Genomic DNA, 17,616 nt, shown 5'->3' on the forward strand with positions numbered 1-17,616 from the left:
GGCTTTTGAAAGCAGGATAATCCGAAAAACCCTTGGTAATCTGGGTAAATTTTAGATTACTCTGTATCAACAGAGATCAAAATAGGCTTCGTTCCTCACTAAAATCTTCCAGGGTATCTCTTTTGCTGTGAAAACACAGCAAAAGAACAAAATGAACTCTTAACACAAGTGAAAAGTGGGTAACTAAATCACCTTCCTCCTGTAGCACCTAAGCAACTTTTCCACCTATAGCAAATAGTCTCTCCCTCAAAATAGTACTGGAATATTGAGTACATGCGTACACTCAGTAATGACTGTGACATGTGGAAATTACTCCTCACAATTATTTTGGACTCTAAATACATCCATATTTTTTATTTTTACCTAGAGAAAATGATTCAGATGAAAAGGATTCCATCTTTTTTTCTTTCATCCTCATTTTCTCTCATTTGATACATAAAATATAAGAAGATAAAAATTGCTCAACATTTTTTTTTTCCAGAACTTGCTCTAATCTTGGGATAATTTTACTTCTACAGGCCTCTAGAAATGATTTGAAATAAATCAATTTGAGAAGCAAAAATTACTCTCTGGCTCATCATTCACGCCTTGTAGAGTCTGTGACAAGGGGCATCTAATAGATGTAACTTTGTTTTAAGGTGTCACAAGAAAAATCCAATGCTTCAATCCTGCTATATTTTGAAATGACATATTCATTGTGATTTCCGGACACTGCAGGAAATCTAATTTTTAAAGTTGTCAATAGCATGCACTGGCAATAACACATGCATATCCAGTGTGTTTTACCGCAAAGCCTTAAAAAAGTATAAAAGTGCAACATAAAATGCATATAACACATTACAAAACCCTCTTTATATTTTGCCATCTGAAGCTTATTGTTTCATACCTTTTTTCTAAATTAAAATGTAGTATAAATATACTGTAAACTGTTTGTTTCTTCACGTGTTCATTTTTGTTTGAAACACAATTCAAGATTCAGTTTATCTCAAAGAACACCTCTCCTGATCTGGACACACGGGAAAACTGATGTCTGCCTATAGATGATAAAATAAATCCTGTTGTGAACACTGGGTGTCACAAGGGAGCGTGAAACATGCTTCATGACACCGGCTTGCGACCCCTTTAATGGACTCTCAGTGGGCCTGGTGGCAACAAACAGAAGGGCAATAGGAGTTAAGTTTTCTCTGTGACTCTTGGTGCAGAGGAGCCAAGTCAGTCCATAAAACCGTTTGAATTTGTAAAGCCACATCCTCATGGGAAAGGCTCGGGGCCTCCAATTTCTCTTCCTTGTACCTCTGACTTTTGCTTTATTTTTTAACTACACTACACAGCTGTCATGGGGATTCAAAGACTTCAGGGGAATTGTTTTTCATGAACAATAGGAAACTGAAGACTTTCCTTACTTTTAGCTTGACTAAAGCAAAGCAAGATTAAAGACCATAATAAAAGATACAGGAGGTTTTATGCACAGGGTTTAATTCTAAAATCTGCACTGTAGCACCGATGGTGTGTAGGCCTATAAAGAACACAGTCTCATGATGCTCATTTTCACTGTGGCTAGTAACTAAATAATCTTTTTTATAGTGTTAATAATTTCTCATATTCAAATAAAAAATCTGCACATTATTACACTACTGCATTAAAGTATGGCCAATTGTTATAAAAAAAAAAGTCTAAAGAGAACACTACAGCTACTGAAAACATCTAAATTCTTATTAATTAAATACTGTAACGTGTATTGTAAAATTACCTCTTGGACTATTTACTGTAGCTATGTAGAGTAGTTCTTTGTACTAATTTTAGAATAGAGAAATCAGTTTATTTTTAACTTCTACGCCAAAGCAAAGGTAGCTGTCTGGGAGTATAGAGGTACTTTTTTGTATTTATTTACTGGATGGAGTTTTAACCAATATGTCTGACTATATAAAGGCTTTTAATATAACATCTCCTCTTGCTTTGCCCAAGAGTGCCAGAATGTTTTCTTTCCAGTGACCATTTTTTGTTTTATCTTCAAGAACACCTTGAGGTTCCTTGGACTTACTTCATGTGAAGCTGACTAAGCACTTGGCTTCTTCGTTATGCTTGTTGTGCTCAAAGAATGAGAAATGCATTGGGATTATACAAAAAAAATTGCCCAATGACGATTCTGATTTCTCTTTCCTAGAAATTAGTTCTTATGCAGTGTTATGTGCTGCAAGAGTTAATTTAAGGCTGATCTTAATTGATTTATATTTATCTTACAGTCAGAGATTCACTCAAGGCCATGTGACAGAATTTGTTTTCATGTTGCAGATCAATACACCAATTCTATAGGATAAAAAAAATAGAAAAGAGGGCGTACTTGGGTCTGACAAGATGGCATCTGTCTTGGGTACAAACTGGTCACAGCGTAATCCATGGTAGCCTTCCTTACACCTGCAAGCGAGAGAGAGAAAAAAAGAGACAAGAAGAAAGGATTGAGATTAGAAGTAAGACAAACCAAGCAAAAAGTACTGAGGTACAACATGAACTATCAGGTGGAGAGGGTTTCTGATAAGGGATGTTGAGAACAGGAAACCTAGACAGAGAAGTGTATGGACGGTAAAAAGCAGAGTGCTCACTGAGGACTGAGGTGGTGGAGGGAGATACACAGAAACTGTCGAGAGGGGTGGGGTGAGAAGAAAGAGAGGAAGGGGAAGATAGTTGGGCAGGCCTAAGCAGTGCCTGCAGTCTCACTGATAGCACATGACTGACAGGAATGCCAGGTCCCAGTGGAAGAAATGGGGTACTGGGATGGAGAGTACTTGGCGTGATGCACACGATGCAAGATCTACAGCGGAAGGGAAGCTGCCATAGCTGGAACACTCATATAAACAAAGTCCTGGCAGAGTCCAGATATTTGCCTTCATCACCAAATAAAAGTCCCTACACTGTTGACGCCTGCAGATCCCTCAGCAACTGTCATGAATATAGCTATTGAAATTCTGACATTTGAAGTCTGGGCTGTATATGTTGCAATATTTCAGAAATATTATTTACCATATAAGAATTCTGCATGGTTGGTGTACATGGTGATGCATTTGTTAATTTTGTTAATGATTAGCTGTATTTTACAGTCCTTTGCTGATAATTTAATAAAAGAAAAAAAAATGAAATGTGTACTTTCAGAATTAAGACAAAAAGTTACAAAAACTTGAAGTCACACAAAATTACAGAAAAGAAAATCCGAGCATTTGGAGCTGTTCCTCGGGACTCAGCTCTATTTTGGCACAATCCGCATTTTTTATTCCTATCTTCAACAGTGGCCATACTGTGAGAGCAGTCAGTAGGCTGATCCATCCCTCTGCTCTTTCACGGCTTAGGGGAGACAATTGGGGGATTTGCTTTGATGTGCCTGTTTCAACATAAACTTGTACATGAGTGAGCGATGTGTCAGAATTGTCTATATTTTCTTTATTCCATCAGTCAATGACTTATTGTTGGTAAACGTGTGGGATTTACACTTACACGTTGTCCATCAATATCTGTCCACCACATTTCCACCTGTGTCACAGATCACACATACAGTTTAATGTATCGGATGAGTGACAGGCAAGAAGTGGACCATTCAGTCTTACTCAGCTCGGCTTGGACCTGATAGCTTGAAGAAAAATGAAGAAAAGAACAACACCGCCAATGACAAGTGGGCTATGTAAAATGAACTGAGCAGCAATGGAGATCACAAGTTGTTGGTTAAGGCTGGGATCAGAGTGAAAACTGTGATAGATTGTCATCTTTCTTTGTTTTTACATCTCAAGCTGCAGTTTCAGCTCCAATTGTTCTGTGTGTCTCAGCTCAATATGAGCAGTTTATCTCTTCTGTTTACTCTGGAACTGCACAATTGATGAAAATATATAGAATACATAGTCCTCTAATTTCATGCCGACTCAAAGCTGATGGTAGTGCTAATGCAGCTGCATCACCATTTTCATCGGTTGTCCGTTTTTTTTTTTTTTTTCAGTTTGCACCTGTTTGGTGATTTGTTTTTAATGCTCCAACAGAACCAGCTCCTACCATGGTGGGTGGAGTAGCATAGGTGAGGTTGTGCCTTGCATATTAGGTGATGCGGAGCAATTTTCAGCACAATACTTTCACAGGTGGGTGTCATGGACAGTGAAAGTGGAGGGCTTTTAAAATCTCAGTGCCATTCATAGCGATCAGCACCCCTGTCAAGCTGCAGGGCGTGATCGTTGAAACGGTCATTTTATGTTATGTATATATATTTCTGTTTTGTTTCAAGGTCTATGTGTTGAATAAATTGACGCCTGATGCCACCGATACTGACTCTCCCTCAGTTCTTTGGTTGCTTGCTGTTACATACCTAAAACCCCTAGCTTCCACCGATTAAGGTTGTAACAGGCAGTAAAAATCTCTCTAACTGCACCTTTAAATAGTGGAACTCATTACTGTTCTACTCATGTGTGAAAAATATCCTTGTATTAAACCCTAAATCTTAAATCTCAAACTCTTTGTGTCATTTCATTTCCAAAGTAATAAGCAAAACACACAAAGCCTCTATAGTTCTCTGTTCAGGCAAACGAGGGGATAAAGAACTTGATTCTCTGTGTGTCATCATCTCTCCTACAGCCAGACTTCTACTTCTTAATCAACCTGAAAAAATGACTAATGCAAATACCCCGGTATTCTCCCAGCTCTCATGCTAGCCCATGATATTTTGGGTAAATGATGACCAAACAGATCACAAAAAGTCACAAAATCTTATGATGTTTGATGCACATGTAAGCCAGGGTGATATAATTAATTATAATGAATAATATCAATCAATAACAGCTTCTGTTCTGAATAGCATCAGTTGTATTCTTATGGTCCTTGTTCATGATTTAAGATGAGTCAACATGATTTAAGGGATCTGAAATAGATGCATTGATGAAAATCTGAAACAGAATATCCATTTAAAAGATTTCATTAATCACCACAGAGATAGACCATTAAATCAGACTGAACATTTTACAGTGAAATGGAATATGCGAGAGAACATGCCATGTGATGCATAAAGCACCAGTCCAAATGACTAATGCAAAGATATCAGATTAATTACCAAATTAAAACTGCTTTTGTATGGGAGAAATTAAGTCGGGGCCACAGCGGGAGAGGGGTGCTGACACACACATTCATCTTACATCCAGTGTTAAAACTGCATGTTTGATCTGACTAATGTTCTTGTTGCAGATGCTGAGACTTTGTGGGTGGTCTAATATAAAGTTTGGGTATCCCTCTGTTCTTCAGCTGAGAAGCCTTGATTAGGTACAAAACACATACACTGTCTCTTTTTTTTGTCAGCGTGCCAATCTCAGTCAAACAGCCAATGATGTACGGCACAATTCAGGGAGTCGCCGTAGGCAGCCAGTCAGATTTCAAGGGTAAATTGTTCCTCCCCTCCCGTCACTTGGCTCTGCCCTACCTCACACCTTCTATCCCTGGGTGTGAGCTGAGACGCCTTGTTAGTATTCTGAATCACAAACCCAAAGGCAGAAAGCCTGTCTGGCTATCTGTTTACGTCTGGGCTTTCTTTCTGTTTGTCTATGTCTCCATCTCTCCCCTCCTACCATCTCTGTAGTACTGTGAAACAAGCTCAGCCGTCCCTCAATGAGATGCAAACAATGCTTTGTAAATGTGTTTGTGTGAACATGGCGTCAAATGCCTGAATGGATGATAAACAATATGAGATAATGACGTGCTTTGAGTATGTGCTGGGGTGTGTATCTCCAGTGAGGGAAAATGGGAGAACAAGAGCTTGTATTTATGTATCTGTGCGTTGGTGTGTTTCAAAAGGGGGAAATATCTCATAGTGAACCCAGATGTGTGCTGTGTGTGTGTGGACTGGGGCACATATGACAGCTTTGTGTGTATATCTTTGTGCGTATAACTAATGTGTGTATGAACAGCAGCTATAGACTCAGAGCATGTTTTCCCCCACTGCTCCAGAGCTGTCTGTGACTCCCCAGCTGCTTTTAACACATGTTCCAGTCACAGAGAAAACACACCTCTAAATCTGGAGGATGACGGAGGGGTGGGGAGCACTGCCTCATGACTAATCACCATCCTGCCTGTTAATTAGCGTGAAGAAAAATAAAGGATAGTCTGAGTGCAAGGGGAGGGAAAAGAGGTTCAAGGAGGAGAGAAGGGATGGGAATGTGATAAAGTCAACCAAACTTTTCATTTAGCCTCGAACGCCCATCCATATTTCCAATCTTTATGCTAAGCTAAGCTAACGCCCATCCATATTTCCAGTCTCTAGCAAGCACAGTCAAGCACAGCTTTACTGTATAAATATGAAAAGCTCTCTCGCAACATGTCTTGATTTATCTGGACAACAGATGTACAGCTAAACTGGCTTCCTCTGAGCTGGAGCACTTTACTGTCACCAGCTTTTACATGTTTGTTGTTTGTGCCAAAATGAAATGAAAACAGCATCTTATACTTGCATAAATGCATGACATAGTAATACTAGTAAACCGAAGAGGAAGAGACACTGCATGCTACTAAAACCTGGAACTTGATCTAATCTCTGCACGATGATGAATGGGAAGTTCACAGAAAGTATCTACAAATAATCTGAAACACAGATCATGTTGGACTGAATCTGTTTTCCCTTAATTACCTGACTTCTTGGAAATGACTTTCTTCTGTCTCACTATCAAAGGCAATCATTATTTGGCAGCAGGGGTTCTGGCCACATTCAATAGACACATTTATCACACTGCACCAAGTCTTTTGACTCACTGCCACATTTCATATGGCACACCAACTGGCGCAGTTGATGTTGTTAAGTATTACTGAATTGGGCGTTACCCCTAATTTCCATAACTTGACCTACAAGTCATGCATAATAAAATGATGATTTGCATATGCATGGAAAGCACAGATGCAATATGGCATTATGTTAATTGCTAAATACTGAAATAAATTATTTAAATTCCATTCACTGTGTGAGGTTGGTGAATACTGTGGTATTTTAATTTGCTCATTTTTGAGATATAGCACCTGCCACGGTCCATGATACATACCTATTTTATCAAGTGTATAAATACAGCATAGGAGGAGGCAGAGGGCACGCGGCTGATTTAAGCTACATTTGCTTTCCTCTGCAGCCTAATTTTTACCACTGGGAAGGTTGAGATGACTGACTAAAATCCATTTTTTATAAGAAGAAAAAAGCAGACCCCCAGTGATCTAATTTCTTTTATAATAAGAAACACACACGTACACATATCACAGCCCATCACACACACACACACACACAGCCATGCCCGCTTCACTCTCAATATCAAAGCCTAATCAGTGACTGACACTTCTCTCATTGTTATTGATGGGCTACGAGGGAAGAATAGGCCATGAGGTGGCTGCAATCTGCCCAGATTTTTCAATGGTTGGAAAAAAAAAAAACACAAATCAAGGCCAAAATGCTTCCAATAAAGACAGTCTTCTTCCTTTATCACATAAGCCATACATATTCCTATCTGTCTCCTGCAGCAGTGCAGCAGGGAATGTAGGTTGGACATGATTTATACCTTGAGCGAATTTGATGGATGTCTATTACTATGTGTGAGCTGTTTACATACAAGAGTGATACACGGCTGCCAGGATGTGACTGTTTCAAAACTCTAATGCCATACCAAGAAGAGGCCAAAATGAGGTAAAGCTAGAAGGACGGCTGTCACAGAGGAACTTTACGTTCTATTACAATAACTGAGAACGTAGATATAAACATTATGCGGTCACAGCGGTTAAATAATTGGCATCGTAAATTTAAGTACACTTAATGACTTTGACAATTACTATGACAAAACAGTGCATTAACAAAGCTGCTTCATTTGCTAAGGACACGAAAAGTATGATGTATGATATAAAGCTATATAATACTGTGATTAAAATCTGGACTGTCAGTCAAACAACTCTAATCTCAGATATTGTGCATGCAAACACAACTAGAGTTAATTCAAGCTTCATTAGGGCTCTTACTAATGAGCCTCTTTACTGTTGTAATAAATGCATGATGAGTAAACTTAAGTAAGGCTATACTGTCCTCATTCCTTTTATCAGGTTTCACTGCTTTTTGGATCTTATTCCCAACACATTTAGAGACCCTGGTAAATAGTGTTTACTGTATATTGCATTTTCTTGAGCTGTACCCTGGGATAATTGCTGCTGCAATGTCCCCATTTTGCTGCAGGGATCATTACATTTTCATCAGCCAAGACAGTAAACAAGGCTGCTGCAGCCATTTCATTCATCAAGATAAACACACACTTACACAATCTCACTATCAAATGTCATCTGAACTAACTAGCAAAATTAGACATTTCAACTGGCGCATGGAACAAAGAGCAACACAGCACATGATGTTCTGGTCTGGTGTGTTCTATCTGCAATGCTCCAAGAAGTCATTAAGCTCGTGGAGGATGGAAACGTCCTGGCTTGTTTGCCTTGCACATCAGCGGGCCTGAACGTGAAACTGGGAGCTGGCACTGTATCACGCAGGAGTGCACACTACATCATGACAGAGCTCCCAAGCTGCGAGTCTGTAACAGGTGCTGTTTCAAAGGACTAGAGATAACAGAGGGGAAGAAAAGGGTGAGGGGAGACGGACACAGTCAGAGAGGGGGGATGCTGCTGAAGGGGATGTATTCCTCTTCATCTTCAGAGATTTCTTTTTCCTTTCTCTCCCTGGGTGTGTGTGTATGTGCATGCACGTATGCATGCACACACAATAGCAGAAACATACTGACAGACTGGGAAACTCTATTCTGTTTTTGAAGAGAATAATACTTTAAGCTCCGCTCTTGAAGAATAAAGATGAATTTTACAAGCAGTCCACACAGGTTAAATATTCATAAGATTTGCACTTCTAACACAGTATAATACCGAATGTATGCGTTGTATACCATTAACCCCTTCACGTAACCTCCTACTGACTTATTTTATTATTTACCCTTTCTAATACTATACATAATTTAGAGCCTTACTGGAAAATCTGCTTGTGTACTTCTATACTGGACTAAAAGAAAACAAACAAAAAGAGCCTCTCGTTGCAGTTGGGAACAAAAGAGCTTTTCTGACGTATATTCTAATGTCTTTTGTCTTCCTAGCTGCACAGAGCAAGCCGAACACAGCACATAGGGGGGAGATAACGTTATCATCCATCAAGTCTATTTAAGATGATCATCTGGTGTGTTTGCAGAAGACTTGCTAAACATCATCAATTAATATAGTCTGTTTAGAGGCGACAAAGCAAAAGAATCAACAGCTCATATTCCATAGAGTAAAAGCCACATAGATAACCAGCTATTGCCATGTTTCACGCCGTGACTAATATGTTAAGTGCTACTGTAGGTTTCAGCCATACTCACTCTAATCGAAGTAATTGACTTAAAAGATGATTTAAGTCTTTTTATTTGCCAACACAGAGGATTTTAACTGTATCTGTCAGAGTGGTAATTTGGGATTTCTAAAATTGTAAGAGAACTAACTGCCTTAATATTTTGACTGAGATCATCCCGATTATTTTAAAGACACTGAAGAGGTTTTGAGAGCCATCAAAACAATATCCTCCTGAATCACCAGAGGCATTTCTGTGACTTTTATTATTCATTAGACTTCCCCTTCTGCAAACGGCTGCCACTGCCAGAAGAGCCACCGCACAAACATAGCTGCCTCCGCTATGATGCAGAACATTACGAATTTAGCAGGGGTGTTTGAACTGTACCTTGAGAGGACATAATGTGATTATTAAACAGTAATAAAGAAAGACGGCGAGAGAGAAGGAAAACCCCACTAGAGCCCCCACACCAACGAGGTGTGTAAAAGCTTAACCTCTTCGGTATCATTTACATTCCCCTTTAGGACTCGTGCCAATGAAAAAGTAATTAAGTTCAAATGTGTTGTTTGGATCTGTGACAACAGATATAGAAAAAACAGGCCTGAGATAACTCATTACTTTTGAGTGATTGAGTTTTGTTTCTATCTGTGAACATCCAGTTTGACTCATCTTTAACAAAGGTGCCAAGAACTGTAGTAGGTGCAGCAGATTACATCACCACAGCGAGAGCAAGCGTGACCTGAATAATTCACCTCGTTCTGGCAATGGGTAAGTGAAGATGTATGTAACATCATAGCCTTGTCTGGACATATTGTATAAAAGGGGGCTTTTGTCTTTGAACTGGTGATCCCCTCAGAATAATGGAGATCACTCGCATGTTCTATAGAGGAAACATGACTTGAGTTGATTTAAATCTTGAATGGAATTAAAACGTGTAATGTCTTACAGAGCTGAAAGGACACTCATGTACATTTTACATGCATTTGCTTTCCAAGCTTTCAAAAATATATGAGGAAAGTCGCAGCTCTAGAAAGTAATGTTAAATCATTTCAGAAAGTATTTTGTAAAAGTAAAATAGACACCTGTTTTTTTTTTTTTTTGCATAAGCACGTAATGGTTCTCATTATACCAGCCTTTATTAATCTCGATTTCCCTGCATTTTCTTTTAATAAGAACAGTAATGGTACCACACACAAATAACTGTCAAGATATGACTATTATCTGAAGAAGTGCTTCGGTTTGTAAATAAGTGCAGCCTTAAATGCAGAGATCTGTCGATTATCATGGGGTGAGAGGGGTGTTTTGCTGTAGACTAGCAATTTAGTCTTAAAGGAGAAGGCATTGCCATTAAAACATGATTATACAGTGATTATAGGATGGGAAGCTGTGGGGTGGGAAACTGAGATCTTTTGACACAAAATATCAACATTTCTTGGAACACGTTTATTATCTGTCTCCTCAGTGCAAAAACATAAACCTCCTGCATTTCACCTCATTCTGGAGTTTACTTTTGCGTTATATGTGACCTGCAGTAACCTACGACTGGTTCATTTATCTCATCCCACTTTATTTTCCACATGTATGAGGAGTGTTGTCTCTCTCTGTGATTCTGTTTCTGTGTAAATTACAGGAAATATCTTTGGGTTTTCCAATGTTGGTTGGACAAAACAAACAGTCTGAAAACATTTCACTGGACTCTGACAAACTGTAGTGGGCATTTGCCACTATTTTCTGACATTTTATAGACAAAAGAACTGTGAACAAATAATCGAGGAGGTTATCAGCAGATTAACTAATACTGGAAACAGCTGCAGCTCGGGCGGAAACAATCATATCAATGATAGCAACAAGAATTTTTCACTATTATTATACACTCACTAAGCAATAACAAACACCATACTAATACTGGGTAGTTCCTCCCTTTGCTCTCATTACACCACCACCACCAGCCTGGACTGTTGAGACAAGGCAGGTTGGGTCCATGGATTCATGCTGTTAACTTCAAATTCTGACCTCACCACCTGCAGCCTGTGCAGAAATCCAGATTCGTCAGACCAGGCCACGTTTTTCCAGTCTTCAGCTGTCCAGTTTTGGGGAGTCTATGCCCACTGCAGCCTCAGATTTCTGTTCTTGGCTGACAGAAGTGGAACCCTAGGTGATATTGTGATATTGTGCTGTTCATCCACCTCAAGGTTTGACAAGTTGTACATCCTGAAATGACTTTCCGCTCACCACGGTTGTAAAGAGTGGTTATCTGAGTTACTGTAGCCTTTCTGTCAGTTCCAACCAGTCTGGCCATTCTCCTCTACCCCCTCTTATCAACAAGGTGTTTTCCATCTGCAGAGCTGCTGCTCACTGAATGTTTTGTTTGTCGCACCATTCTGAGTGAACTCCAGAAACTGTTGCATGTGAAAATCCCAGGAGATCAGCAGTTTCAGACATTGGTGCCATACAGCTTGTCTGGCACCAACAATCACGCCACAGTCAAAGTCACTGAGATCCCATTTTTTTCCCCCATTCTGATATTTGATGTTAATATTTTTAAGGATGCCACTATAATACTATTACAAAAACACACTTGATTGTATTGGGCGGTGAAAAGTACTGGCTGACAGTAAAATCAGATTTCAATCTAGCATTGTCAATATGCCACTTTATAACTTTTCTGTTTGTGGTTAACCACTACATCCCACGAATGTTCACACTAATGTTCACACTTTTAATCAATAAAGACAAGGACTGGCCATCGTAGAGCCCTATTCAATGACTTTTACATCAGAAATGGGTGAAAAACACTGACACTGTGAATGCCCCCAAGAGCTGCGAGTAAATACTGCTATCATGTGCGCAGGATTATGTTGTGGTTTTCTCCACAAACATCAATAATATTAGTTATGCCCATTTCCCTGCTTCTCGTCTTGCCCTACATAGCACAAATACGGCTCTGGATTTTATGTATCTGGGGGATCATTCTGCTCTATGATGCATAACAGAGTGCAAAAGCCACGATGCCACGTGTCTCCAGGTGTTTTCTCTGATCTGCATTCATATCAGGGGCTCATCAAAGAGGTCGAGCTGAGTTAACTTCCTGTCTGCCAATTTCTGAGCTGTTTTTCCTTTTTTTTCCATCCACTGTTGAATGGTGTCACTGCAGTTTTTTTTGTTTGTTTGGGGTTTTTTTTATAGCTTTTTGAAAATTATTTCCTGTAAATAAAGAGGACAGTGCTGTCTTTTGTACCCAGTGTTTTGGATGCTGCTGACATCTGCCTCTACAACCTTAATCCTGTCGGCTACATTCAGCATGATTGAGTTCAAATCGCTGCAAATGCTAATGGGCTCCAAAGAACCTATACATACACACTCCAAAAAAAACAAACAAACACACATAAACACACAATTACAAATACCCAAACACATACAAAAAGTGTACAACACAGTCAAGGCACAGCTTTGTCTGTAGATGAACTGACTTGAAGCCAAACCCTTTGGCTCAGCTACAGTATCAGCTGTAAAAGATGGATTAGGGTCCTCTACAACTACTCTCACACCGAAGCACAATGTAATAAGTTGTGTGTGTGTGTGTCTGTGTGTGGGTGTGTTAGAGAGGAGAGGGTACGTCTTAAAGTGACTGGCTGCACACCCTGCCTCCTGTGCGTCGAATGTGGTATGTTTACTTCTGCAAGCTGCCTACAAGTATGAGAGGTTTAGAGGCGTGTGCTCTGATAGAGACGACTGAAACAGCTTACAATGCTCTCTAACAAAACCCAAACAAGTGTCTGGGGGAAAGAAGAGATTGCTCCCATTGTGATCAATCTGACTGCCTTAGCCAACCAGCCTTGAATAGATGGTCACATTTCTTTACCCTGCAGACAGACACTGCCAAAATACAATACACCGTCACACACAATGAATGACATCTTAGCCCGGCTTAAAATCTGTCATTAAACTTATTGTTCTTGGTGTCTTTATAATTATGTCTATACAATATTTCATAGTATAATACTGGCTGAAAGCATCTCCAGTCATAAATCTGCGGGAATAAAAAACACACTGTTTATAAGACCTGGATTTTGTTAGTTTGTCTGTCACACCTATGGTTACTTAAATAATGTTCATACTGATGCATGCAGATGGATAATACTGTCAACCTCACAGAAGCTCTAGGAGCATCAGCAACAGAAACATTATTGACAGTGTGAAACAGCCACAGGAATGTATCAGACAAACAAGGCAAAGGTGGTACGTTTGTATGTTTTAACCTGTTAGTCATCTGTTGTATGTATTTTACTTTACCATCACCAACAATAATTCTGATTGCAGATTAGATGTCCATAAATTTCTGTATTTTATCATTTAATTTTTGTATCAAACAAAAAGGCAAATATCCAAATGAGCTTACTGTATTCATGGCCACATCACTGGGTAATATCCTTACTCACTGATGATTTTCCAAATTATACCACAGCTCTGTAGATAGATTGATTGCTTTAAAGAAGCTATTTGTCTTATTTCATCCGAGTAAGAACCTGCAATTAAGTCGCATAAATGTCATCATAAATACAACTGTGCACAAGAAAGCAAATAGTTGAAGAAACACGGCAGACTTCCAATGTCCTACTTGAACAATCTGAATGTGCTAATCATGTAATAGACATTAAACATTTAAAAATTGTGCTATGACTTCTTTTAGCATTCTGATCTCCTATTTTTAATACCAGATCCAAGATAAAGAGTTTATAGCTGTAATGTTAATAGTTAAAATTCACTATTCTAAGCAGGTCAATGCTTTGACACAGCACAAATCTGAGCCCTGGGATCCAGCTGGAACACAAAACAAATATAGTCCTTAGGCAGTGCGAAAACAAAATCCCCCCCTAAAAGATTTAAGGAATGGATTTCACATTTAGAAATGAAAAATGAGGCAGCGGGGCAAAGTTATAGCTGCAATGCTAATTGGGAGAGAATTGAGCCGGAGAAATAACCTCACAGTCTCACTGCAGATGTCAACCATATAGATTTTCTGTGTGGACAGTGATCTATATTTACTATACACTCTGTAAATACACCAATATTTTATGATTTACCTATTGGTGAGTTTTTCATGTGAGCAAAGGCTATTTTTTAACTTGTGGACAGCTATGAATTGGTATTGATTAAATTCTTATTCAATTCCCCCCGTTTTGCTGTTATTGCTGGCAGAAGCTGAGATGGACTGCCTGTCTAGGCAAATGTAGCTCGAGCACAGAAATAGATGACCTCTGTTGCTTTAATTACCCTTGATCCCATGCAGCTTGGTACGTGTGATCTTTTTAACTTGCTGGACTATATTAGTTACATTCATTAGTATACAGTAAGGAGAAAAGACATATTCAACAGGAAAATTATCTTCAGAGGAAATACAGATGCCCCATGTGGAAGTTTCACAGCTGATTTGGGGCCAGTTTTCAGTGAGATGACAACAGTTTAAAGGAGTGCAAAATACTGCAAAGAGATCCAGATGATTCTTATGACAATTGCTTCACTGTCCAAAACAAAATAAACCCAAATCATGCATCCGTCTGAGGCAAGCAGAGCTCCAACTGTGCAACTGTCAGCAGATATGCTCCCACTTTGCTTAAATTCAGTACAATTCAGTTCAATACATTTTGCAACTCAATAGCCAGCTGACATACACTGATAGCATTGTCAACAGAGTGAGCTGTTCTGCCTGCTAACATGGTTCGAGAGGAGAATTATGGTTGATATTACAGATGCATATTCTCTTTACATGCATTGACAGGTACTGTGGAGGAGAAAATGAAAAGAATGAAAGAAGAAATGAATGACTGACCTCAAAATAAATGTTAGAAATAATTGCAGAGAAATCCCGAAATAAATAAACACGCCACGATACTGTATTGTATGTAGACAGTTGATTATTTCTCTATTTACGTATTTTTTGTTTTCTCTTAAATCAAACACACACATATAGATGCAGATTAGCTACCAATGTATGAAGGACTTACAGGAATGGTAACAGTCACACTCTTTCCACTGTCTGCTGTTGCTGAGTTATACTGAGTTAACACTAAAGCAAACTGAACATTTCCTACTGTTGCTGTTTCACATAAAAAGCGTTCAACTGGTGAAACATGGGGCGGCTTTTACTGTGACCGCAATCGTGAATCAGATATTCGTCTACAAAAGAGCTCCTTCAACTCCTCAGCATGGTAATAAACTGTGCCCTGTTACGTGAAACCTACTACTGATTTTGTTTGGCTGAACTGTAAACAGACGCACTAGGTGTTGTAAAATCAACAAGAACTAAAAATAGGCCTTTCACATTCAGTAATTTGTTACTTGATTGTTTTATTTGACTGATTGCCAAATTTCTAACAACAAACTTCAAATCCAGCAGAATCACACTGCAAAGCACAACAATGCTTCCCCTGATTACCTGCTTTTCAGTGCAGAGTGTGTGAGCTCCTGGTTTGATTGCTGTGCCTGTGTGAGTGTCAGACACAACACCCACCAAAAAAGAAATTATTTAGCATTTCGTGCAGCAGCAAATACAGATACGTGTGGAAATAAACCATTTAGGGAAACTTTATTTTATCTATCTATCATTTCCAAGTCCTCACTAATGACATCCTTGTTTGATCTTGATGTTGCAGACAGTGTTTTAAATGTTTTAACGAAATTTAGCTAAAAATGAGCTCCAAGCCTTTAATAATCTGTCAAGCTTGATGCCCTACATGCTGTTGCTCAGAGCCTCTCTCACAGTCTTCCAACCAGTCACTAGTGCTGCATTGTGGAGTGGTAAAAATCTTCAATTATAGTCGGCTTGGCATAGACAGAATTCTCAGTTGGAATCCAAGATGCAGCAATTCACAGCAGTTACTTGGCTTGCTCTTTATAGTTACATTAATGAGGACAAATAAAAATAACAAAGACATTGAAATGGTAAAATTCAAACAAGCCAAATGAAGAGGAAATTATGGAAGGATGATATCCTCTATGTACAGCACATTCAAAGAGATATTTGTTTGAAGGCTGATGCTATTTTACAGTATATTACAGTTTGCAAAAACAATGTATTTTTTATTTTCTTAACTTGTATCTGTCAATATTATGCACACATTTTCCCCTCCAACTGGTTCATTTTGCATGTGAGGTGCTGCTGTAGCTACTAATTACTTTCTCATGCACTGTTGATTAGCTTTGCCTGAAGCCCCAGGCGCCTAGTGTGTGCGTGGGTTTGCATGTGTGTACATATGCAAGGATACTAATCACTTCTGTTGCCACTAAAATAACAACACATCTGCAAAATCAATTTCATTGCACCCAGTAAGTAACCATTTTTCATGAAGATGAAGAAAAATCAAGGTTTTTCTGCGGTAAAACCAGCAATCCTCGATGCATGGGCGTGTGTGATTTCGGGATAACTGATCCCACATCTGCTGAATTAGCAAGAGGTTACTCAAGATCCTTCACTCTATCATTTCACTTTGAAATGGCAGTGATGATGAGATTACATCATGGAGAAGGATAACCTTCAGTGTTTTATCTCTACAGATCAACCCGTTCGTCCACATCTCTGGCACTGACATACTCACCTGGAACATGGCACTGCCAGATGTCTAAGCTTATTAGCACTCAAACCATTTCAAGTGAGGAGTCCTCTCTGTTGTTTGGTTTGCGTTAGATGTTTATTTTTCTCAGATATTTCTAGGTAAAGCATGTTCTCTGCCACGATGAGGCTTAAATTTAAGAGAAAAATCAAGCCGATTACGGTGCCCTTGTAGGCTAACATGCTGACTTGGAGGACGGCCAAATAATACTTCTGGTGAAGTAAAATCATTGACATATTTGCTGTAAAATCAAAACCTGATCAAATCACAGAAAGGATAACTTCATTTCAGATCTGCAGAGGTTTGAGTGCCAGCTGCTGCAGTTCTGTCAACTAAATGGGCACAACATGAAGAGACCAGCGTCTCTCCTTTTCATTTGTGCTTTCATATTTATGCTTTCATGTGTACACCTAGATGAAAACAGTGCAACCACTAGGATGTAAACCCTCTGATATGTTGACACTGGCTTTTCTTCCACCACGGCTCCACTTCTTCACTGCTGATCATTGTTATTACACCAAACAGGGGAATATTTAAAGCTGTATTTGTGGTATTGGTGCAATTAGACCTCTTACAAATTATATAATTCCATTATATCTAACCATGATGTACAGCAACTGTTTTCTATAATCATCATAATCATCATGC

The 17,616-nt window shown here is 39.0% G+C and overlaps 1 protein-coding gene across 1 annotated transcript in view; it reads right to left on the bottom strand.

Annotated features, from left to right (window-relative positions):
* nrg3b (neuregulin 3b) overlaps positions 1-17,616 on the bottom strand; it is a 169,612-nt gene that overhangs the window by 24,318 nt on the left and 127,678 nt on the right. The window contains 1 exon segment of the mRNA XM_041029199.1: positions 2,342-2,415. Within this exon segment, the coding sequence (XP_040885133.1) occupies positions 2,342-2,415 (74 nt within the window).

The sequence above is a fragment of the Toxotes jaculatrix genome, chromosome 21 (genome assembly GCF_017976425.1).
Source record: "Toxotes jaculatrix isolate fToxJac2 chromosome 21, fToxJac2.pri, whole genome shotgun sequence".
In the NCBI taxonomy this organism is placed as follows: domain Eukaryota; kingdom Metazoa; phylum Chordata; class Actinopteri; family Toxotidae; genus Toxotes; species Toxotes jaculatrix.